This window comes from Apodemus sylvaticus, chromosome 22 (assembly GCF_947179515.1).
Source record: "Apodemus sylvaticus chromosome 22, mApoSyl1.1, whole genome shotgun sequence".
NCBI lineage: Eukaryota > Metazoa > Chordata > Mammalia > Rodentia > Muridae > Apodemus > Apodemus sylvaticus.
This window is the reverse complement of record NC_067493.1, coordinates 53,638,955-53,664,284: the sequence shown is the minus strand read 5'-3', so window position 1 is coordinate 53,664,284 and position 25,330 is coordinate 53,638,955. Positions and strand designations below refer to the sequence as shown.

The 25,330-nt window shown below is 47.8% G+C and overlaps 2 protein-coding genes and 1 non-coding gene across 5 annotated transcripts; 2 read left to right on the top strand and 1 right to left on the bottom strand.

Moving 5' to 3' along the window:
- The first annotated feature begins 7,561 nt into the window (after positions 1 to 7,561).
- Positions 7,562 to 11,120, top strand: Pla2g1b (phospholipase A2 group IB). Its single transcript, XM_052168597.1, has 3 exons — positions 7,562 to 7,878; positions 9,381 to 9,508; positions 10,902 to 11,120. Exons 1-3 carry the CDS (start codon positions 7,625 to 7,627, stop codon positions 11,018 to 11,020), a joined length of 501 nt encoding a protein of 166 aa, XP_052024557.1. The 5' UTR covers positions 7,562 to 7,624; the 3' UTR covers positions 11,021 to 11,120.
- A 3,111-nt stretch (positions 11,121 to 14,231) lies between these two features.
- Positions 14,232 to 25,260, bottom strand: Sirt4 (sirtuin 4). 3 transcript variants are annotated; one of them, XM_052168584.1, is made up of 5 exons: positions 25,199 to 25,260; positions 18,965 to 19,453; positions 15,718 to 16,012; positions 15,109 to 15,317; positions 14,232 to 14,610 (listed from the first exon to the last, which is right to left on the bottom strand). In XM_052168584.1, exons 2-4 carry the CDS (start codon positions 19,450 to 19,452, stop codon positions 15,111 to 15,113), a joined length of 990 nt encoding a protein of 329 aa, XP_052024544.1. In that variant the 5' UTR covers position 19,453; positions 25,199 to 25,260; the 3' UTR covers positions 14,232 to 14,610; positions 15,109 to 15,110. The 3 variants fall into 3 exon arrangements, with proteins under 3 accessions (XP_052024544.1, XP_052024543.1, XP_052024545.1); XM_052168583.1 differs by lacking the exon at positions 25,199 to 25,260 and adding an exon at positions 20,895 to 24,098; XM_052168585.1 differs by lacking the exons at positions 14,232 to 14,610; positions 25,199 to 25,260 and adding an exon at positions 20,895 to 24,109 and having other exon boundaries at positions 15,169 to 15,373.
- On the top strand, positions 24,640 to 24,780 carry LOC127673428 (U4 spliceosomal RNA). The gene has a single exon (XR_007975164.1). It is a non-coding gene; the product is annotated as a U4 spliceosomal RNA (small nuclear RNA).
- Positions 25,261 to 25,330: the final 70 nt, after the last annotated feature.

The window sequence follows — 25,330 nt, the reverse complement described above, 5'->3', positions numbered from 1 at the left end:
TGTATGCAAAAGTTCCAGAAGGAAGAAGCCCACAGGCACACCCCACAGTGGATTAGTAGTTGCCAGGAGAAACAATTATCTGTGGGAACAAGGTTTCTTCTTGGGATGGTTGAAGTGGAAACTTACGGGTTCTTTGGAAAGTCGGTCGGATGGTGTTTTGCTGGGGCAAACGGCTCAGGTGTTCTTCCGGGTCCCAGCAACCACATGGTGGCTCACAACCATCTGTAATGGGATCTGGCGCCCTCTGCTGGAGTGTCTGAGGACAGCTACAATGTAAGGCTTTTGCAGAAAACTTCCATTCCCAGCACTCGCATCAGTGGCTCACAACCCGTTAACTCCAGTGCTGGGGACTCTGGCGCCCTCTTCTGGCTTCTGTGGTATCTGCACTCACACGTGCACATATGATGGGGCTAGTGAGATAGCTCTGCGCTTAAGAACACTGGGTGTGCTGAGGCTTTGTCTTGGATGTCATTGTAAGGCTGATTGCGAGCCACCAAGACCTAGAGTCTGCATGTAGTCCCTCTGACCCTGCCCCAACTTATTTCTGATTGATAAATATTGGTTGATGGATAAAGATGCCAACAGTCAATAGCTGGGCAGAAGAGACATGGGTGGTGGGGTTTAGGTTTCCCAGGCTTGGGGTCGGAGAAGTGAGGAGAGGAGAGGAGGAAGGAGAAGCCATCACAGGTTAGGAAAAAAGGAAAATGTCACCATGTGGGCTGGCCAATTGGAGTTAAGAGCAGTCCAGATGGAACCTAGAAAGCAATAACCCGGGGCTATCAATAGGAAAGTAGATTCCAATAGCATAGAGGGTAGGCAGCTGCCCAGCGACTCTGCGTGAAGCCTGGCGTAAATGTAAAGGCTGTGTATCCGGGAGTTTAAATGGTCTACGGTGGGGCAGAAACCTCGGGTCGAGATTTAAAGGAATGTCTACAACATGCTGGTCTTCCAGAGGTCCTGAGTTCAATTCCCAGCAACCATGAGGTGGCTTGTAACTGTCTGTAAAAGGGATCTGGTGCCCTCTTGTGGCATGCAGGTGTACATGCAGACAGGGCACTCAGACATAAATGAATAAAATTTTAAAAATATATTATGAAAAAAAAATCCAAAAGAGTTCAAGATTATCCTCAGCTACACAAAAAGTTTGAGGCCAGCCTGGGCTAGAGACCTTGTCTCAAAAAGAAATATTATTATGGCTGGTGAGATGTCTCAGTGGTTAAGAGCACCGACTGCTCTTCCCAAGGTCCTGAGTTCAAATCCCAGAAACCACATGGTGGCTCACAACCATCCATAATGAGATCTGCCCCCTCTCTCCTGTTGTGTCTAAAGACAGCTACAATGTACTTATGTATAGTAATAAATCTTTTCTAAAAATTAATAATGTAAAGAGGAGCTCAAAGCTTTTCTCAGATACCCCATGAATTCCAGGACAGCCTGAGACTTGTTATAATGGGGGTGGGTAGGGAGAGTAGTAAAAGATCCCAAGATCTGAAAACCATCCCCTTGGGGAGGAAGTGCCAGGCACAGATCTGTTTTCAGTCTCTTACAGGCAAATCCCTCTGGGCTGTTCCGCGATAGACCCAAGGCCAGCCCAGAGAGGTTAAGAGCAGGGCAAACAGCTTAATCTCTGGAGTGTGGGGCCCCAGCTATAAAGAGGGAAGTCGCTCAGGTCCTCCCCTCACCAAGATGAAACTCCTCCTGCTGGCTGCTCTGCTCACAGGTAGGACCCTTCTCCAAGCCTCCCTCCTCCTGGGCACGCTGCTGGAATTGTTGGGGGTTCCCCTTGGGGTCTAATAGCCTCTGGGTTGGAGTCCCCTCCTCACCCCATTGTTCAGGACAGCTGGCGCATTTCAGCCTCTAGGTCAGAACTCAGATGACCCCTTAGAAAAATCTCCCCCATTTGCCTACCCAAGCAAAGAAATCTCCTTCTGCCTCCAATGCATCACCCTGGCACTATTTTCCTTGGCCTTGTTAGAGTCCTAGCAACTTGTTCTTTTCTTTTACTTAAAATATAATTTTTTTTCTAAGCAATAATAATTAAGTAATAATGGTGCGTGCCTTTAATCCCAGCACTCAGGAAGCAGAGGCAGGTGGATCTCTGTAAATTTAAGGCCAGCCTGGTCTACAAAGCAAGTTCCAGGACAGTCAGGGCTACACAGAGAAACCCTGACTGTATGTATGGTATAAACTGTGTAAGCAGTCCCTGCAGAGCCCAGAAGAGGGGTCAGATCCTGTAGAACTGGAGTCAAAAGCAGTTGGCCAGGCGGTGGTGGCGCATGCCTGTAATCCCAGCACTCTGGGAGGCAGAGGCAGGTGGATTTCTGAGTTCGAGGCCAGCCTGGTGTACAGAGTGAGTTCCAGGACAGCCAGGGCTACACAGAGAAACCTGTCTCGAAAAAAACCAAATCCCAAAAAAACCCCTAAAAAACAAAAAACAAACCAGTCATGAGCTGTCGGCCATGTGGGTGCAAGGACCAGACCTGAGTCCTATACGAACAGCAAGCGCTTACGATGTTTGCGCCGTCTCTCCGCCGCCCTCCTCCTCCTCATCACCACTATTAGTTGTTATGATGTGATTGACATGACCTTGCTATGTGGCTCAAGATGTCCTCCTCTCCACAGTATACCCCAGACTTGGGACCTTCCTCCCTCAACTTCCCAAGTGTTAGGATTCCATCTGTGCCAGGCTTAAGTCTGCAATTCTTTAAAGATGTATCTATGTTATGTATATGAGTACATTGTAGACGTACAGATGGTCATAAGCTGTTGCTATATTTTTCCAACCTGATTACCCAGTAAAAGAAATCTCAACTCAATCAGTAAAAATACAAGCCCAGAGTGGCTATCTACAACTGTAAGCCGGTAAGCCAACATTAAGCTGGGAATTGAACTCAGGACCACTGCTCACCCCGACCACGCTCCAGCCCCAAGATTTATTTATTTATTATATGTAAGTACACTGTAGCTGTCTTCAGACACCACAGAAAAGGGCATCAGATCCCATTACAGATGGTTGTGAGCCACCATGTGGTTGCTGGGATTTGAACTCAGGACCTTTGGAAGAGCAGTCAGTGCTCTTAACCACTGAGCCATCTCTCCAGCCCGAGTCTATAATTCTTTTTTTTTTTTTTAACATTTTTACGGTCACTGTTTATTACTGTTTGGCTACATTCTCTATAATTCCAGCAGCATCTTAAACAGACAATGTGTCTATGTACAATGAAAACAAACAAAATGGCTTGCAGCACCAGGTAAGAGCCAAGTTTAACTGTTCATGTTAAGGGACATCTGGCAGGGGTAGCCTGTTTTCTGTACCATGGACAACTTACGTGTAAATCTCAGCATTATGACCGAGTCTATAATTCTTATCTTGTGGATTCGTTTACATTTTCGGGCACCTTCTGCACACAGGCATTACATCTTCCGGCTCTGTGAACATAAATAGGTTTTGGCATTGTGCGTTGAGTCAAACGTATTTGGCATATAAGTCGTTTATCTTCATCCAGCGATGATTGAGACCTGAGGAGATGAAAGAGCTGCGTGCCTGTTCCAGAAGCATGCGTGTTCGCACACACGTGTGCACACACCGTGTGTTAGTGATGACTGCAAACATCTAGCTTCTGCAAAGCATATGTCTAGCTGTATCACGGGGGATACAGCCCCTATCTACTGCCACCTCAGAGTCACCCACAGTGTGCGGCAAGCCAGCTGCTCCCTCTCTTTGTCCCTGGGGTCTCCCCACAAATGGTTAGCCAGAATGAGCCCCAAAAAAGGGAGAGAAAGAAGAGTGAACTGGGCAGGGTGTACAATGCCCTTGGTCCCCATGCTCAGGAGGCTGAGGCAGGAGGATTTCTAGTTTGATGTCAGCCTTGTTTATATAGTAAGACCCTGTTGTGGTGCTCATGTCCATAATTCTAGCTGTCTGGAGGCTGAGGCAGGAGGATTGCCGTGAATTCAAGGCCAGCCTATTCTACCATGTCAGCTCCTGTCCCAGAAAGAACGAATGGAGGCCAAGCAAGGTGCTGCGTGCCCTCAGGCCCAGCACTAGGGAGACAGAGGCTGGGGGATCCCTATGAGTTCAAGACCAGCTTGGCCTTCAGAGTGAGCCCATGCCAGCCAGGACTGCATAGTGAGACCTTGTCTCAAAAAGATAAAAAAGAACAAGAGAAAGATCAAAAGGTACAAGAGGACAACGTGTGGGACGATGAGGTGTCCTGGTGACTGAGGAGCACAGTCCCTTGTGCTCTGTGCTCTTTATGCAGCGGGGGAGGGGTGTCACCAGGTAACAGGCACATGTCACTCATTGATGATCTAATTCACAGCTTATCTGTGTTCAGTTCATCACACGCACACATACAAACACACATACATACACACCACATGTACCACACATACCACACACCACACACAAACATACACAAACAACACACAACACAATATACATACATATACACACACTATATACACAGCACACACATACACACCACACACCAACATACACAAACAACACACAACACAATATACATACACACACACACTATATACACAGCACACACATACACACCACACACCAACATACACAAACAACACACAACACAATATACATACATACACACACTATATACACAGCACACACATACACACATACACACCACACACCAACATACACAAACAACACACAACACAATATACATACATACACACAGAACATGCACAGCACACACACACCACACACAAACATATTCAAACACACATACACCACCTACAGACACACCACACACAAACATATACAAACAACACACAATACACATACACAGCACACACAAGCACACATACACAAACATATACCACACAGTGCACACACATATACACACACCACACACAAATACATATCACACACACACATACACACACACACCATAACGTGTGTTAGGCACAAGGACAGACTTTAAGCAGTATGAGAACTTTGTGTCCTACGGACGATGTGGGAGCACATCAGCTAGGATGCCTAGCCCTCACAGAAAAGTCCGTGCACAGCAGCGACACCCCCACCATCCCATGACTTTGGAGATGGAGACAGAAAGAAGCTCTCTGGGACGTGCTGCTCAGCCTCCATAGCCAATCAGCAAGCTCCCGGCTCACCAGAGACTGGGTGTCAGGCATAAGAGAGCCAATTAAGATTCCAGATGTTGAACTCTGGCCTTTACCTGCACACGCACACTTGTACACACACATATGTGAGTCCAAACACAAACTGAAGTACTGTGAAGCAAAAAGAACATGGAGAGAGGCCACAGCAGAGGCACCGCTTAGGTGAGTGGCCCAGAAGGCCCTCTGTAATGGGGAAGCATGGGGGCCAAGCTCTCTCTAGCTATTCAGGAGACTGAGGCAGCAGGATGAGAATTTAAGACTAGCCTGGACTATATAGGCAGACTCAAAGAAGGAAGGAAGAAAGGAAGGAAGGAAGGAAGGAAGGAAGGAAGGAAGGAAGGAAGGAAGGAAAGAAAGAAAAAGAGAGAAAGAGAGAGAGAAAGAAAGAAAGAAAGAGAGAGAGAGAAAGAAAGAGAGAGAGAGAAAGAAAGGAAGGAAGGAAGGAAGGAAGAAGAAAGAAAGAAAGAAAGAAAGAAAGAAAGAAAGAAAGAAAGAAAGAAAGAAAGAAAGAAAGAAAGAAAGAAAGAAAGAAAGAAAGATTAAATAAATAGTAACCATTCAGCAGTCCAGGAACTCCCCGAGAGCGGCTCAGAAGAGCTAAGGGTGTGGTGCTTCTGGCCACTTGTCCATTGGTGACCTGGGCAGGAGTGGAAGTGGAGAGAAAGAAGAGGTGAAGTGGAGTCCCAGACCCAGGGAAGGGAGACGTGCAGGCGGAGGTGCAGGACTGACAGGGGCTGAGGGAAATCCAGGGCATTCGTGCATTTATGAACACAGCCCTGCAGGGCGCAGCCAGACAAATTCAGAACTGGCCCACGCGTGCCCAGTGCCAGCATGGACCTGCTGACTTACTTGCCTTCCTGTTGGCAATTCCTGAGTGTGGGACGCCCTGAGCACTACGCCATTCCACCATCCTTACCTCTGTCTCCCTCCCCCCCCGCCTCCAACTTCTTTTCCTGAGGCGCGGGGTAACACATAGCCCAGGCTGGCCTCAAGTTCACCATTCAGTGCTGCAAATGGAAGGCAAGACTTTGTACAGACTTGGCTGACATGACACCAAGGGACCACATCCCCAACCCTTGTCTTGCTGGATTGAAACAGGGTCTCACATAACCCGAGAAAGCCTTGAACTCGCCTTGTGAGAGGATAACCTTGAACTTCCGATCCTCCTAGCTCAGTCTCCAGAGTCCTGGGATTACAGCGTGTGTACGGCCAGACCTGGCTTCTCCTTTGTTTTATTTATTTATTTATTTATTTATTTATTTATTTATTTATTTGATTTTTTTGGGTTTTTTTGAGACAGGGTTTCTCTGTATAGCCCTGACTGTCCTGGAACTCACTCTGTAGACCAGGCTGGCCTTGAACTCAGAAATCCGCCTGCCTCTGCCTTCCAGAGTGCTGGGATTACAGGCGTGTGCCACCACTGCCCGGCTCTCCTTTGTTTTAATAGCAGCCAAATATCCCACCATAGGCTGAATCCTGACATATATAACTACTCCTGAGCTGATGGACAGTGTGTTATGTCAATATGCTGACATCACAGAGGATGATCTGACAAACTCGTATATCAGCTGCATGTGCCCATACCGCAGATTCCTTCTACCTCTGCCAGTGTAGGACAATAAGGGTATTTGTGTGTGTGTGTGTGTGTGTGTGTGTGTGTGTCTCGGCTGCTTCTGGGGCTCAGGGTTCCTGCTAGAGCCATGAAGAAGAAGCTGAGTGCTGGCTAGGGCTAGGGTTTCACCAAGGCTTGAACAGGGGTAGAACTGCCTTCAAACTCCTTCCTGGCTGTTGGCCAGAGCAGAGTGCGTCCTCACCTCTTCCACAGAGACCAGGGGCAGCTCACGGTGTGGTGGCTGTCCTCCCTGACGGAAGGCAAGGAAGGCAAAAGGCAATATTTTTTGTTTTGTTTTGTTTTTCGAGGCAGGGTTTCTCTGTGTAGCCCTGGCTGTCCTGGAACTCACTCTGTAGACCAGGCTGGCCTCAAACTCAGAGATCTGCCTGCCTCCACCTCCCAAGTGCTGGGATTAAAGGCGTGGGCCACCGCTGCCTGGCAGCAATCTTTATATAACTTTATGTCAGAGGGGTATCCCAGCCCAGTACAGTGTTGTTCATTTATTTATAGTCCTACCACTTGGGGAGGATGAGGCAGGAGAGTTGCTACGGAGTTGGAGGCGAGTCTGAGTAACAGGGCAACTCCCTGTCTCAAAAAGGTAGACATCGGGGCTGGAGAGATGACTCAACAGTTAAGAGTTAACTGTTAACAGTTAAGACTGCTGTTCCGAAGGTCCTGAGTTTAAATCCCAGTGACCACAGGGTGACTCACAACCATCCGTAATGAGATCAGACGCCCTCTCCTGGTGTATCTGAAGACAGCTACAGTGTACTCAGGTCTGACGACTTAGCTCCAAGACCCACATAATGAAAGGAGACAATCACCCGCCTGTTAGTAGGCTCCGGAACCGATGCTCTCCCGATGCAGACGGAGTGGAGAAAGCAGATAGCAGGCAGGCATCGGGGCCGGGTAAAGCAGCTTGGGGCGGTTTTGAATGTGCTGTACACTCTTGCAGCTGGCGCTACTGCACACAGCATCAGCCGTCGGGCTGTGTGGCAGTTCCGCAATATGATCAAGTGCACCATCCCCGGGAGTAATCCCCTGAGGGATTACAACAACTACGGCTGCTACTGCGGCTTGGGCGGCTCAGGCACCCCAGTGGACGACTTAGACAGGTGAGTGGTCCACCGGGTGGGAGACTGGATCGCGGCACGGGGGTGGGGGGGTGGGGAGTGAGGGGGTGAGGGGGGGTGAGGGGGGTGGGGAGTGAGGGGGGTGGGGTGGGGAGTGAGGGGGTGAGGGGGGATGAGGGGGGTGGGGAGTGAGGGGGGTGGGGTGGGGGTGAGGGGGGGGTGGGGATGAGGGGGTGGGGGGTGGGGGCAGAGAACAAGCTGGTCACCTCTCCAGAGGCAGCAATGGGAGACAAGCACAGTCACTGAGCATCGTGTTTGCTCTTTGTTTAGTTATCCATTATTTATGTTTGTTTGTTTTCCAGTCAGTCTCTGTGTAGCCCTAAGTGTCCTGAAACCTTTTTTGTTGTTGTTGTTGTTTGTTTTTTGTTTTGGTTTTCCGAGACAGGGTTTCTCTGTATAGACCTGGCTGTCCTGGAACTCACTCTGTAGACCAGGCTGGCCTTGGACTCCACCTGAAATCCACCTGCCTCTGCCTCCCAAGTGCTGGGATTAAAGACATGCGCCCCCACTGCCTGGCTCCTAACTGTCCCGAAACTTTCTCTGCTGTGAACTCAGATATCCTCCAGCTTCCTGAGTGCTGGAACTATAGGCGTGAGTCACAACGCCCAGCACGTATTTTCACCTCTTCTCTTGTTAAGAAATAGGTCCAAGAGGACCCTTGTCTAGTAGATGCCCTCCAGCGGCAGAGCCGGGTACTGCCATCCATCAACATGTCAGCCTCAGCTTTAAAAACCAACATCGCAACTTCAGAATTTACAATCTCACTGTATTCCTGCAGCTTTAAAATACAAACAAAACAAAAAAAACCCACATTTTTTTAAAGACAGGGTGTTGCTGTATAGCTCTGGCTGGTCTCAAACTCAAGAGATCCACCTGCCTCTGTCTTCTGAGTACTGGGATTAAATAAAGGCGGGGGCCACCTCACCTGGCAAACGTTGCTTTCAATAAATACATACTAATAGCCGGGCAGTGGTGGTGCACGCATTTAATTCCAGCACTCGGAAGGCAGAAGCAGGCAGATTTCTGAGTTTGAGGCCTACTTCTGGTCTACAGAGTGAGTTTCAGGACAGCCAGGGCCAGGGCTACACAGAGAAAGAAAAAAGAAATATTAGTGTGTGTGTGTGTGTGTGTATATATATATATATATATATTACAGCTTCTCAAGTCATTCTTGAGCCACTGCTTCTGGAACATTGTGGAGAGATGGCTCAGTGGTTAAGAACACTGACTGCTCTTCCAGAGGTCCTGAGTTCAATTCCCAGCAACCACATAACCACATGGTGGCTCACAACCATCCTTAATGAGATCTGACGCCCTCTGATGGGGTGTCTGAAGACAGCTATGGTCTACTTACATATAGTAAATAAATAAGTCTTTAAAAAACAGAAAAAGTTAGCCTCGCATGTTTGAGAAAGATGGGAAGTGAGAAGCGACCTCTGGCGAGTCAATGCCCCCCTCCTTCAGCTGTCCCTTCCTCTCCCCAGGTGCTGCCAAACTCATGACCAGTGCTACACGCAGGCCAAGAAACTGAAAAGCTGCACGTTCCTCATAGACAACCCCTACACCAACACGTACTCATACAAGTGCTCCGGGACCCAGATCACCTGCAGTGGTAAGGTTACCCTCCGAGACCTGCGGACTCTGCCTGGCCTTTGGCTGCTTTGGGAGGGGAAAGGGGGTACAGGGACAGTCACCGTTTAGTGTGCCAACATTTAAAAGATTTTATGTATTTATGGGAGGCATGTCTATGACACCACACACACTGGGGGTCTGAGGACAACTTTCAGGAGTCAGTTCTCTCCTTTCACCATGTGAGTCCTGGGACTGGGACCCAGGCTCAGACTTAGCCTCAAGCCCCTTTGTTCCCTGAGCCAGCTTGCTTACCCAAAGCTTCTCCCCTTGACTGCTATGGTATACTGATTCTGTGTTTACTGACTACTTGGAAGCTGTGTCATTGCTTATAATCTACTCAGGAGAAGATTTACTATCCGCATTTTACAGGCAAGGAGTCAGAGGGCTGGGAATGTGACTCAGTCAGAGATTGCTTGTTTAGCATGCACACAGCTCTGAGTTCCATCTCTGGAACCCATAAATTGACATGGTGGTGCATGCCTGTAATCCCAGCATGTAGAGGCAGGACATATAATTTTTTTAAAAGAGAATTATTTATTATATATAGATGAGTACACGGTTGCTGTCTTCAGACACACCAGAAGAGGGCATCGATCCCATTACAGATGGTTGTGAGCCACTCTGTGGTTGCTGGGATTTGAACTCAGGACCTCTGGAAGAGCAGTCTGTGCTCTTAACTGCTGAGCCATCTCTCCATGCCCTAGTTTTTCTTTCTTTCTTTCTTTCTTTCTTTTTAATTTCTTCTCTTTGTTGTTTTGTTCCTTTTTGGTTTTGTTTTTTGGTTTTTTGATTTTTTTGGATTTGGTTTTTTTTGAGACAGGGTTTCTCTGTGTAGCCCTGGCTGTCCTGGAACTCACTCTGTAGACCAGGCTGGCCTCGAACTCAGAGATCCATCCACCTCTGCCTCCCAAGTCCTGGGATTAAAGACTTGCACCACCACTGCCTGGCGATGTTTATTTATATCATGTCTAGGAATAAGTTGACATCCCGGTGTCTTCTTCAACCACTCTCTGTCCTATCTTTAGAAGACCTGGCCTCTCACTAAACAAGGCACTCACCTGTAGTTAGCCTGACTGTGCTCCCCACTTACTGATGGGGTTACAGATGCCCCAACCACACCTTACTCACGGACTCTTAACTTAGCCTCACACTTGTGTGGCCGCCACTTTACCCACTGAGACCCACAAGAAGTATATTTTATTATAAGTGTGTCCCAAAGATTTGGACAGCCCCAACACACTTCTGTTTGCTTGTCTCTCAACCTTCATCTCTGCAACCCATGAGAAGGCCACCAGTTTCTTTCCGTTCCATCATGGGGAGGGGGGGGGGGCGTTTCATGGGCTCTATTTGATTCTGTTCTCATTTCTCTCCAGACAAAAACAACGAATGTGAGGACTTCATCTGCAACTGCGACCGGCAGGCTGCCATCTGCTTCTCCAAGGTCCCATACAATAAGGAATACAAAGACCTTGACTCCAAGAAATACTGTTAAGCTGACCCCTCACTTCGGGCCCGCCCCGCCTATGCCATCCCCGCCCACCTCACTGTCCTTCTTCACACTGTGCCCTCTAATAAAGTCCCTGCTGAAAGAACCTGGGTTTGGTGATTATAGTCTGTCCACCGAGCGTGGCTAGGTAGGTCCTCGGAGGAAAGCATCCCCTCTAGCCTTGGAAGCTCAACATGAACGGGAACATTTCCAGGATAATAATCCGGGTGATGGTAACACCACAGGAGGTACATGGGGGGCAGAGGCAGGCAGGTCTCTGTGAGTCTGAGGCCAGCCTGGGCTACAGAGTGAGTTCCAGGGATAACCGACTGATGACTGGCAGTCCCGGTCATGATTACTCTGCTCCAGGCCGGTGGGGTGTCTCTAAGGTCTCGATAGTCTGACGCATTGATACCATGAGGAATCTTGTTTTTCTAAGCTGAGACCCAATTGGATGGTAGGATGGGAAGTGGGCTCTAGCTTTCTTTGAACTAATTTCCTTTTTTTAAAAAATAAATATTTATTTATTTATTTTATGTATATGAGTACACTGTAGCTCTACTGATGGTTGTAAGTCGTCCTGTGGTTCCTGGGAATTTTAATTTAGGATCTCTGCTCACTCCGGTCTAAGGATTTATTTATTATTATATCTAAGTACACTGTAGCTGTCTTCTGACACTCCAGAAGAGGGAGTCAGATCTCACTACAGATGGTTGTGAGCCACCATGTGATCGCTGGGATTTGAACTCAGGATCTTTGGAAGAGTAGTCAGTGCTCTTAACTGCTGAACCATCTCTCCAGCCCTGAACCAGTTTTCATCTGAGCTCATTCTTCTGTTTCTCTTTCCAACTGTCTCAAACCAGTTTTTTCCCCCCTACACTTCTTTTTTTTCCTTCTTTGAGATACTCCGGTTAGCCTGGAATTCCCTGTGTATGATAATTTTTCGAGACAGAGTTTTACAATGTATTCCTGGAACTCACTATGTAAGCCAGTCACTCATTTCCAGGTGACAAGCTAAGTCTGGAACCTCCATCTCCTGAAGTCTCCTGGGCTTGTGAACCCTAAGAAGGCAGAGTGAAGCCAGGAGGTGGTGGCGCGGGCCTTTAATCCCAGCACTTGGGAGGCAGAGGCAGGTGGGTTTCTGAGTTCGAGGCCAGCCTGGTCTACAGAGTGAGTTCCAGGACAGCCAGAGCTACACAAAGAAACCCTGTCTTGAAAAACAAAACAACAACAACAACAACAACAAAAAAATCCCAGCAACCACATGGTGGCTCACAGTCCTCTGTAATGGAATCGGATGCCCCCTTCTGGGGTGTCTGAAGACAGCTACAGTGTACTTACATATAATAAATAAATCTTAAAGAAAGAAAGAGTGCTTGCCTAGGATGAGGGATGCGCTGGGTTCGAATCCTAATATTGAATAAAACTGTGAATGGGCACTGTGCATGGGTACATGCCTGTAGACTGGGCACTCAGAAGGTGGGGGCAGGAGGATCAGAAGCTTCGGGTCCCCTTAGCTACACAGTCAGTTAGAAGCCAGCCTGGGATACAAAACACACGGTCTTCTAGACCTTTTATGTCACGTGATCCCGTGTGCACGGACTTCGGAGTCAGATGTCTGATTGGCTGGTGTGAGGACACGTGGTGCCCAGTCCTCCATCCCACCCCTCCCTTCCCAAAGGTCAGGCCAGGGCGGTCGCTTGTGCTGCTACAGCCGCCTGCGCAGGCGCAATGACCGATAGTAGCTTGTAATGCCTGTCCGGAATCCGGCTGGAAGAGTAATGACTGGATGCTTGGGCACGAACCACCACAAGGTTTCTATCCTGGATAGAAGTGCGGAATGGGGGAAAGGAGGTGCTGTAGGGCTGGGGGCAGGGCAGCTGCTTGAGAGATGGCTGAACACACAGGCAAAGGCGAGGGTGGTTTAGCGCTATTATTGGTTCTGGTTTTCTGGGGTTTGGGGTTGTTTTTTTGTTGTTGTTGTTTGTGTGTGTGTGTGTGTGTGGTTTTTGTTTTCGTTTTTGTTTTGAGACAGGGTTTCTCTGTGCAGCCCTGGCTGTCCTGGAACTCACTCTGTAGACCAGGCTGGACTCGAACTCAGAAATCCACCTGCCTCTGCCTCCTGAGTGCTGGGATTAAAGGTATGTGCTACCACCACCTGGCTGTGATTTGTTATTAATTAAAGTATATAAAAAGAAACTGAAGGGGCTGGTGAGATGGCTCAGCGGTTAAGGACACTGACTCTTCTTCCTAAGGGCCTGAGTTCAAATCCCAGCAACCACATGGTGGCTCACAACCATCCGTAAATGAGATCTGATGCCCTCTTCTGGTGTGTCTGAAGATAGCTACAGTGTACTTACATATAATAAATAAATAAATCTTTAAAAAAAATTAAAAAAAAAAAAGAAACTGAAGGGCCTGGAGAGATGGTTCAATGGCTGCGAGTATTCACTGGCCACTCTTGCAGAGGTCCTGAGTTCAGTTCCCAGCACCCGCATGACAGCTCGCCATCTACAATGGGATCTGATACTCTCTTCTTGTCTTCACATGTACAAAGTACCCATATACTAAAATACATAAACATATCTAAAAAAAAAAAAATGGCGCACACCTTTAATCCCAGGAGGCAAAGGAAGGCAGATTTCTGAGTTTGAGGCCAACTTGATCTACAGAGTGAGTTTCAGGACAGCCAGGGCTACACAGAAACCCTGTCTTTAAAAAAAAGAAAAGAAAGCCGGGTGGTGGTGGCGCACGCCTTTAATCCCAGCACTTGGGAGGCAGAGGCAGGCAGATTTCTGATTTCGAGACCAGCCTGGTCTACAGAGTGAGTTCCAGGGCAGCCAGGGCTACACAGAGAAACCCTGTCTCGAGGGGAAAAAAAAGTCAGCTGAAGAGCCCACAGTGAATTAGCTGGTCTCTCTACAAACCAGGTTCAAGGTGTCACCTTCAGCCAGCTGTCATCACGGAGAAATGCCTGTGACACAGAACAGAGGCTGCTTTCTTCTCAGCTGGTTAAAAAAAAAATATGTGTTAAGTTCACTGTTCACTTCCAGAGGTCCTGAGTTCGATTCCCAGCAACCACATGGTGACTCACAACTATCTATAATGAGGTCTGACACCCTCTCCTGCTGTGCAGACATCCATCCAGATAGATCACTCATATAAATAAATCTAAAAAAAAAAAGTTCACGGCTCACACTCTTGATATGTTAATAAAAATAATTTATTATTTCATTAATAAAAAAATTCATGTTTGCTATATTGCCTGAGTCATCAGAAATATCAAAGTGCGTCAGTCAGACACAGCCATTTGGGATTATGAATGAATTATAAATGGCCTTCTGGTTATCTCTGAATGAGTGAGATTGTCATGCTGCCCCTCACAGACTATTGTGGTTTGGGGGCTTCTGGCTGATCCTTCTTCCTGGTGACCTAAAAGCAACACAGCTACTCCATCAGGAGCAGCTACTTCTTTGAAAGAGTCTTTCTTTGGGGGGCAGCTCTCATCTCTGTGAACAGGAGGGTGCAGGGCACCTCTATAGGACGCAGTCAGTAAGCTTCCACTAGTTGGAGGGGAAACGGGAATCCTTAGGGATCTGAAAAGAAACAACACAAGTTAATGCCAAGATAAGTGAACTGGAAATAGGATAGAAGGAACATCCATCCACCTTCCCATGAAGAACCTGGTAGCCAGGCTGGAGAGATGGCTCAGTGTTAAATGCACTGTTTTCCAGAGGTCCTAAGGTCGATTCCCTGCAACCACATGGTGGCTTACAACCTGATGCCCTCTTCTGGTGTTCCGTCTTGACACATCCCATCCCAAATAAAACCACCCACTGTATTTTTTTTTTAAAGGTCGTTTTAATTGAAGTCTAGAATTGGCTCTTTTGTTTGGCACCTGACTGCTCGGTGTAATGGAAAGCTGAGTCTGTCACCTGACTTTTGTTGTCTGAAGTTAAGGTGTCACGGCTGTGGCCAGATCGACTGGCCCCGAGCTCCAGGTCACCCACTTTCATCAGCCTCTGAGGGCTGGGATTACAAGCGTTAGCCACACTACACCTGGTAGACCCTTTATCAGAGAGGGCTTCCTTTACCATTAGCAGCGGGACTCGGGAAAGTCCATTTCCAGCCTTTGAACATCAGAGTGCTGCCTCTGTGGGTCTATTAAGGGCAGCAACTCTCCACAGCGGGAATCCAGCTTGAGGCAGGCGAGATCATCAGATCGTGTGGGTCCGATGTTCAGAATGGCGATTGGGAGCTTCTTCTCCCGGGCAGTGAGGATGAACCTGTAACCGGAGTACACCTGCCCAGGCAGATCAGAGTGATCGCTCTAGATCCGGGAAAAGAATCACCCGCAGCCTCAGAAACAAAAAGGACAGAAAGGAACCGAGGGGCTGGTGAGACAGCTCAGCTGGTAAAGGGGCTTGCCACCCTGCCGGATAACCTGAGTTCAATCCCCCAAGCCCCACAGGATGAAAGGTGAGGTGAGCATGACCCCCACCAAGTTGTCCTCTGACCTACACACAAACACATCCATAAGCATGTGCGCACGTGTGCACACACACGCGCACACACACTCAAACACACACACACACACACACTCACACACACACACACTCGAGAAGACCGCTAAGAGGGAACCGCTAGTTCTCACCCTGTAAGATGGGCAAGGGGGCAGCTGCCACCCTGACAGAGACAGGTACCTGCAGGGATGATCCCACCACCAGCAGGGAGTCGGCCTCTTTCACACGCCGGTGCACAAAGTCAACCTTGTCTGGGTTCACTGTGTCCCCAAAGAAAACGACGTCCGGTTTCAGAGGGCCGCCGCATCGATCACAGCACGGGACTCGAAAACTCCGGACCTGCTCCTCAGTGAGGAACACATCGCCATCAGGGGCCACGCCCTGCGCCTCTGCGCTCCAGCTGGGGTTCAGGGCTTGGAAGCGTTCCTGAAGCACCCTGCGGGCAGTCTGCTCCCCACAGTTCAGGCACAGGACTCTGAAAACAAATATGAAGTCTGCTGAATATAGTGCCTGGGGGATACAGCGCTGCCAGGACAACCCGACCACGTTCATCCCTCTTCCCCCCCACCGCGGGGGGGGGGGGAGTCACATTCTTTTCCTAGTGCCTATCTCCAACCCCGCCCCATTTTAGGGCATCCACCTGTTCGCCTTTCTTTTTTTTTTTTTTTTTTTTTTTTTTTTTTTTTTTTTTTTGGTTTTTTGGATTTGGTTTTTCCGAGACAGGGTTTTTCTGTGTAGCCCTGGCTGTCCTGGAACTCACTCTGTAGACCAGGCTGGCCTCGAACTCAGAAATCCGCCTGCCTCTGCCTCCCCGAGTGCTGGGATTACAGGCGCGCGCCACCACCGCCCGGCTCGCCTTTCTTCCTTACGCTTCTAGAACAGTGGTTCTCAATCTGTGAATCCAGACCCCCTGGGTCAACCAGGACCATCAGAAAATGCAGATAGATGGCTCAGTGGTTAAGAGCACTGACTGCTCTTCTGAAGGTCCTGAGTTCAATTCTCAGCAACCACATGGTGGCTCACAACCATCTGTAATGGTATCTGATGCTCTCTTCTGGTATGTTTGAAGATAGCGACAGTGTACTCATAAATAATAGGTAAATAGAAATAAAAAAGAAAGAAACCATAATAGGATTCATATCATTAGCAAAATTATAGTTATGAAATAGCTACAAAAATAATCTTATGGCTGCGGGGGGGGGGGGGGTCACCACAACAGGATATATTAGAAGGTTGCTGTGTTTTGGGGTTTTGTTTAAGATTTACTTATTATTATAAATAAGTATACTGCAGCTGTCTTCAGACACACCAGAAGAGGGATCAGATATTATTACAGATGGTTGTGAGCCACCATGTGGTTGCTGGGATTTGAACTCAGGACCTTCAGAAGAGCAGTCAAGTGCTCTTAACCACTGAGCCATCTCTCCAGTCTGAGGGTTGCTGTGTTAAAAAGGTTGAGACCCACTGCTCTAGAGCAACAATGTACTCTATTTGTATGGTTTTGTTCTTAATGCATGCCACCTTGGCCCTCCACACTTGTTCTGCCTTTACGGTAACTGTCACAACCACTCCATTTAAAGACACTTTTTGAAGGGTAGGGATGCCATTAGGTTGGTAGCATTCATACCTAGTGTACACAAAGCTCTGGGTTGGATCCCTGGCACCCACTAAGCTCCGTGTGTGGTGCCCCGCCCTTGTAACCCCAGCAGTCAGGATTTGGAGGCTGGAGGACCAGAAATTTAAGGTTCCCTTAATTAAGAAGTTAAAAGAAGCCGGGCGGTGGTGATGCACGCCTGTAACCCCAGCACTTGGGAGGCAGAGGCAGGTGGATTTCTGAGTTTGAGGCCAGCCTGGTCTACAGAGTGAGTTTCAGGATAGTCAAGGCTACACAGAGAAACCGTGTCTCGAAAAACCAAAAAAAAAGAAGAAGAAGAAGGGGCTGGAGAGATGGCTCAGTGGTTAAGAGCACTGACTGTTCTTCTGAAGGTCCTGAGTTCAAATCCCAGCAACCACATGGTGGCTCACAACCATCTGTAATGGGATCTGGTGCCTTCTTCTGGTGTGTCTGAAGACAGCTACAGTGTACTCACATATAATAATAAATAAATCTTTAAAAAAGAAAAAGAAAAGAAGATGGCTCACTTGAAGAAGTGCTTTTTTGTTTGTTTGTTTTGGATTTTTTTTTCCAAGACAGGGTTTCTCTGTTTTGGAACTCACTCTGTAGACCAGGCTGGCCTCAAACTCAGAAATCCGCCTGCCTCTGCCTCTCAGCGCTGGGATTACAGGCATGTGCCACCACTCCCGGCTGGAGAAGTGCTTTCTATGCACACATGAGACCCTGCGTTCAGACACCAGCACCCATGTAAAAGGAAAGGCCTATCACCTCAACTCCAGGGAGCAGAGGCAGGAGGATACCTGGGACTTGCCAGCCAATCAACTGGTGGAGACAACTAAGGAAGACATCTCCACCTCTGGTCCCCACCTGGGCTCACATACCAGAATATACACAAATACAAAGTCAAGATCATCCTTGGCCGGGTAGCAAGTCCCAAGGCAGCTGGGGATACACCAGGCCTTGTGTCAAAAGGGGCCAGGCGTGGTGCGGCACACCTTAATCCCAGGGCTCAGGAGGTAGAGGCAGGAGTGAGTTCAAGGCTAGCCTGGTCTACAGAGTGAGTTCCAGGTCATCCAGGGCTACACGGAGACACTGTCACAAAAACAAACAAGAAGAGGAGGAAATAGAGGAAAAAGAAGGAGGGGGAGGAGGAAGAGAAGGAGGAGGAGGAAGAGGAGGAAGAGGAGGAGGAGGAGCAGGAGGAGGAGGAGGAGAAGAAGAAGACAGCTTTGTCCACTTTTAGTGAAATAATTCGGAGAAGAAGAAGAAGAAGAAGGAGAAGAAGGAGAAGAAGGAGAAGAAGGAGAAGAAGGAGAAGAAGGAGAAGAAGGAGAAGAAGGAGAAGAAGGAGAAGAAGGAGAAGAAGGAGAAGAAGGAGAAGAAGAAGACAGCTTTGTCCACTTTTAGTGAAATAATTCTTTTTTCAACCCACTAGCCATCATCCTCACTCACTCACGGTGGCTCTTTCTGTACAGGTGACATAATTCTGAAGTACATTCTAGTTGGGGAGTTACTGAAGGACGAAGCCCCGCAGGTCGCGGCCCCACTCACAAAATTTTTCCTGGTGCTGGGAGACTGAGCCCCGTGCTTTGCACCGTGAGCACTGACTGCACCGTGAGGAGGGCACGAGACAGCCACAAAGCAACCTCTCCTAGCCTGCTGTCTTCCTGCTTCCGTCCCTACTTCCTCTCTCAGTTTACTGAGTCTAACTCCAAAGTCAACAACTTAAGACCGCCCTGGTGCAGACACCAGGCGCCGTTCACCTGGGGGACCACTCGGCCTCTCATGGCCAAACCCCGCCGACTCCTGCACCTGTGCATGCAGCCGTGGAGCTCCGTCAGCCGCTGATTCCCCGCCTTGGAATGCAAAGCGTCCACGTTCTGGGTCACCAACCAGTGCAGCTTCCCAAGTTTCTCCCAGTTGCTCAGGGCCCAGTGTGCTGGGTTGGGCTGGTGAGAAGAGAACTGAGGCCAGCCCACAAAGTTTCGGGCCCAGTACCGCTGGCGGACCGGAGCACTGCGGATAAAATCAATGTGCTGGATGGGTCTCCGGTCAGTGCGGGCGTAAAGTCCCACCTTTTCTGACCTGTAGTCTGGGATCCCCGACTCGGTGGAGATTCCCGCGCCCGTCATCACTAGCAGTCTCTTGGAAAGGCTAATGAAGCGCTGTAACTCTTTAATCTTTTCAGGGTCCAAAGGAGGGCTGGGCGGCACAAATAACCCGGTGGATCCATGAGAACGTGGCCGGCCGAGGTGGGTGATCCAACGGCCCTGTGTCGGCCTGAGAGTCAATCCACTCATTCTAGAGAAAAAAAAATCCACGAGAGAAGCTGGGTTTTACAAATCAAGTTAATCACCAGTTGATAGACAGACAGAATGTACCCATCCACTCACAGGAATACCATTCATCTATGAAAGTTTGCCATGGTGGCCCATGCCTGGGGTGGTAGCACTGGAGAAAGAGACAGAGGAAGGTTCTTCCAGAAGCCCGGGCACTGGGTTCCATTCTCAGCATCTACAATGGTGGCTTACAACCATCTTTAACTCCACTTACAGGCCCTCATCGGCTCTCTGCAAGCCCTGGGAACAACAGTGGTGTGCAATTACGTGTGCAGGTAAAATACCCAAACACATAAAATAAAATTTAATTTAAAAAATGTAAATAGTTTAGCCGGGCGGTGGTGGCACACGCCTGTAATCCCAGCACTCTGGGAGGCAGTGGCAGGTGGATTTCTGAGTTCGAGGCTAGCCTGGTCTACAGAGTGAGTTCCAGGACAGCCAGAGCTATACAGTGAAACCCTGTCTCGAAAAAACCAAATAAAAAGGCCAATAAATAAATAAACAAATATTTTAAAAGACAAACTTTTAAAAAAGTTCTCTTTATGTATATGAATGCTCAACCTGCGAGTACACCCGCATGCCAGAAGAGGGCATCAGCGCTCATCAGAAATGGTTGTGAGCCACAGTGGGGTTGCTGAGAGTTGAACTCAGGACTTTTGGAAGAACAGAGAATGCTCTTAACCGCTGAGCCTTCTCTCCAGCCCTAAAAAACAAACTTTTAATAGCCCATTATTTTTCATCTGTTACTAATGTAAGAATGTTATAGTAATATTTATATTTTTGTTAATATTATCCCTCAAGGGACTATTTGTTCTATAACTCTACTTGGCTTAAATTTATTATCATCGTCATCATAATCATCATCATCATCGACAGAATTCCCTATAGCCCAGGCCAAGGAATACAGGGCACACCCAACTAAACCGAATTATCTTATATCTCCAAGAGATATTTGAATTCTAGTATGTCAGTTTTTTGTTTGTTTGTTTGTTTGTTTTGTTGTTTTCCTACACTGGTGCTGGGTATCAAATCCAGAGCCTCTGGGACGCTAGGTAATCACTGTGCTTACCCTGCACTGTAAATTCTGCTACTTGGGACACAGGAAAAGACAAGGCGCACACACTTGCCTGTCTGGTCTTCTAGCTGTAAGAACAAGCCTTTGACACAGTCTTTGATATAATGCAGGAGTTAGCTAGGTGACAGGCACACATTTTAGGCTTGGCTTCCCACCCATGAGCTCTGGACCCTGGTTTCTCCACGACATTCCCCAGCGACAAGGGAACAGCTAAACAGTCTGGTTTTGCTGGAACAAATCCTCCGTGTCCCTCGAGAACAAAGAGGACAAATGGCATCCCTTGTAAAAATGCTCAGCCGGAAACCAACAGCCGAGTCAGAACACTTACCTTCTCACCCAGCAGTGGGACTAGCTTGTTATGTGTGCATCTTGGGAAGTGTAGTCCACGGAGCCGATATAATTGGAAGAAGACTACAAGTCCCAGAATCCTACGTGTCTCCCACACCAAGGTTCTACGGCGCTACTCCACCGACTTCCGTCTGTCTTTCCTGCTCAACTCAGTTAATGTTCCGAGTATTCTGTTAACACCTGAGGCAATGATTGCATTTGAGGTTTTTTTTTTGTTTGTTTGTTTTGTTTGTTCTGGGTGGTGGTGTTTGCTGAGAGAGGGTCTCACGTAGCCTGGTTTGACTGCAAATTCCTGATCCTCCTAGCTCCACCTCCCAAGTGCTGGGATTAGAGGCTTCTGCCACCGTGTCCCACAAAGAAGTGGTTAATAGTTCCCATGTCCTGCGTGCAAAATAGGATCCAAACAGCCCTAATTTAGAAATTCGCTCTCTTAAAGAACAGAACAATAATCTCTGCTACTCAGTAGGCTGAGGCTGAAGAATCACGAGTTCAAGGCTGGGTAACTTAGTGGAAACCTCGGTCTCAAAATAATACTGTAAGAGGACTGGGGCTATAGCTCAGTGGCAGCGCGTTAACCTCGTCCTGGTTACGCCTGAGTTCACACTATCGGGCATTTCTCCACCAAAGACGCTTTTAAAAGTGGATTTTTTATTTTTATAATGTGTGTGTGAGTGATGCCTAAATGCATATAGGAGCTCCTGAAGGCCAGAAGAGGGCGTCAGATGCCTGGGACTTGAGCAACAGCCGGTTGTGACCGGCCATGTGGGTGCAGAGTCTCACTTATCCCAGATTGGCCTCAAATTCACTACTGAATATGGTAGCTGAGGATGATCTTCAGTTCCTCGTCCTCCTGCCTCCACCTTCTGGTTGCTGGAATCACAGGTGTGCACCACCTCGGCTCCTCAACACTATTTCTTGTGTTTTTATTAAATACATGAGCAATACAGTGACCGGGTCTCACTTCCAGATTTTTGTTCTGCTTTGGTTATTTTATTGTTGTTGTTGTTGTTGTTAATTATTTGGTTTTTGTTGTTACGGTTGTGGTTGTTCTGATTGTTTGTTATGACAGTGTTACTCCACAGCCCAGGCTGGCTTAGACCTCACTCTTGACCCTGGCTGTCTTTCAGCCTACACCTATCCAGGCTGCCTTGTCCGGTTCAGGATTCTGACATCATTGGTTTAAAGAGAGGCCTGGGACTCTATCTGTTTACCCGTATTTGGGCCTCCCCTGAGGTAAAGCCAGCAAAATCTGCCACTCCATAACATTACTTTCAAATCTGACATCACTGAGTGTGTACTTTTTAGAATGTGAAGTGGCAGGGACCTTGTAACCTGCCTAAGGACCCTTTGTCCCATTCAATAGCTGATTAGGTGGCTCATTATAGTTGGGAGCTATGGAGGAAGAAAGTTCTGTTTTTCCCTGCTGTCTTCTGTCTTCACTCTCTGAAGGCGACTTCCCCTCCCTGTGAGATAAACTATGATCTCCAGAACAGGAGGCTTTGGACCTGGAAGCATACATGTCCTAAGTCCCAGACAGGCTCTATCTGTGATGTTCATTTCATTTAGAATGAACTCACTCTGTAGACCAGGCTGGCCTCAATCTCAGAAATCTGCCTGCCTCTGCCTCATAGGTGCTGGGATCAAAGGTGTCCACCACCATGCCCTGCTACTCTTGAATTTTAATGAGTAGCAAAGGTCAAGATAAAAGGGAAAAATATTCCTCAGGAAAGAAGTTCAGACACAGGGTTTGGACAGCTTTCTACTTGCCAAAGTTAAAACAAGGCAGAGAAATTACTTCCCATTTCATGTGCACCAGCATTACTGGGTAACAAAGCCTTTGTAGCCTCTCTCCTCAGAATTAAAGTCCTTTCACAGAAGGGTTAGGACGCCCTCCATATACCATCGGTGGATTTAATTTCTTATACCACAAAAAGGTATTGAAGCTAGTTTGGAGGCTTTAGTCTTCAACACTGGGAAGGCTAAGGATCTTTATGAGTTTGAAGACATAGCAAATTCCAGGCCAGCCAGGGCGACATGGCGAGACCTTGTCTCAAAGCATCAAACAAACAAACAAAAATCTTCACTTAGAATTAAACATAGAATTCCTATGAGCCAGCAACTCCACTACTAGTATATACCCCCAAACAATTGAGGGGGGGAACTGGTGAGATGGATTGTGGGTAAGAGTGATTGCTCCCAAGCCTCCCCTGAACCCACGTGGTGGAAGGAGAGAACTACCTCCCCTACCTCCCACAAGTTGTCCTCTGACCTAGGCACACTTACACACACAAATAAATTTAATAAAAAAAATTTTTTAAGCCGGGCGGTGGTGGCGCACGCCTGTAATCCCAGCACTTTGGGAGGCGAGGCAAAGGCAGGCGGATTTCTGAGTTCGAGGCCAGCCTGGTCTACAGAGTAAGTTCCAGGACAGCCAGGTCTATACAGAGAAACCCTGTCTCAGAAAAAAACAAATCCAAAAATCCAAAAAAACAAACAAACAAAAATTTTAAATTGAAAACAGGAACTCAAACCGATACATGAGCGACAATATCAGCGCATTATTTTAGACCAAAGGTTCAAACAATTTAAGGGTGCACAGCCAATGAGTTTTATCTAAGGCACCATTATCACGGATTGAAGAATGAATGGTAAATAAAATTCCATTAGACGGAATATGAGGCATGAGATGCCAAATTGTACTACAATATGGATAAGTCATAGAATGTTACAGTATGGGACTGGAGAGAGGTGCACCCACATAGTGTCACACAAACGTGACATCCTCTCTGACTTCCACAGGTACCAGACATTCAAATGGTCTTTTTATAGTCTTTGCTGGCCTCGAATTCAGAGAGATCCATCTGCCTTAGCCTCTAAGTACCAGGATTAAAGGTATGTACCACGCCCAGCTTTTTACAGCAAGTGAAACACACACACTTCGTGTTTTCAGTTGTGTGAAGTCCCTAGTGTGAGAACGTCTGTCCCGGGCTGGGCATGAAAGGGGGTTAGGGATAAAAAATACTTTCGTTTTCTTTTGGGAAGATCGGGAGGTTCTTAAGATGAAGGTGATTGGGCCGGGCGGTGGTGGCGCACGCCTGTAATCCTAGCACTCTGGGAGGCAGAGGCAGAGGCAGGCAATTTCTGAGTTCGAGGCCAGCCTGGTCTACAGAGCGAGTTCCAGGACAGCTAGGGCTACACAGAGAAACCCTGTCTCAAAAAAACCAAATCCAAAAAAAAAACACAAAAAAAACAAAAAAAAACCCAAACCAAACCAAAAAAAAAAAAGATTAAGGTGATTGTGTAGACACTGAAACTACCCTTAAGCTAGTTAGAACTGTATATTTTATGTTATCTAAACTCTATACGCATATTTTCTTGTGTATAAAGTCATAAGCAAGAAAGCCTCCTTGAAAAAAGTGCTTAACCTTGAGCCAACCTAATATCTTGCCGCGGGCAGTTGCCTCCCATTTTCCCCAGGCCGGCTCTGAGCTGAGTCTATTAGCATGTTCGATCCCATAGTGCTTTGCTTCATTTCCTCCACGCAAACGGTACATAAAACCAGCACGCTTCTCCTTCATATCACATAGAGAGAGTTATAAGGTTGGGTTTGTGGCTCTCATTTTCAGTGTATCCATAACTGAAGATTTTCCCGTTCGGCTTGAAACCCCCTTTTCGAAATAGGGTCTTCATCTCCTAGGAACGCTGCGCTGGGGGCGGAGTTCTTCAGCTTTGCGCAGTGGCAGTATCGTAGCCAATGAGGTTTATCCGAGGCGCGATTATTGCTAATTGAAAACTTTTCCCAATACCCCGCCGTGACGACTTGCAATATAGTCGGCATTGGCAATTTTTGACAGTCTCTACGGAGACTGAATAATTTCGGTCCAAAAATAAGATGCTTCATACTTTAGCATTTTTCTTACTACCAGAACTTTCCAGGTCTTGTAAATTTGCTCTAGTAATCTTTGCTTTTCCTTTTTATGTTTCTAGTGTAACTATTTTAACGTCTTCTGCTCGCGGTTCTCCTACCTTACGTTCGAGTTTTTTACTATTTCCTTGAGAGTTCCTCTTAGTCTGTTGGCTGTATTGGGAAGTCTGTTATCCCTGGCTGCAGCAACCCTGTCTCCGCCTCCGGTCTCTCAAGTTTGTATCCGTGACCGGCCGGACACTCGCAGCAATCCTGCCTCCGCCTGCGGAGCACTAGTTACAGACACGCTCCTCTATGCCACCACCCGAGGTCAGCTTCTGCACCGGACCACACATCTCGTTTTACCCCTTCTGGCTTACCCTCCTCCCGTCGCGGTTGCGCCTCCACCCAGGCCATCGCGATGACGTTAGCTTGATTTGCATAAGAGTCACCCCAGCATCCCAAGCGGCTGCCGCGATGTTTGCAAAACACGGACATTCGGACGCGAGATA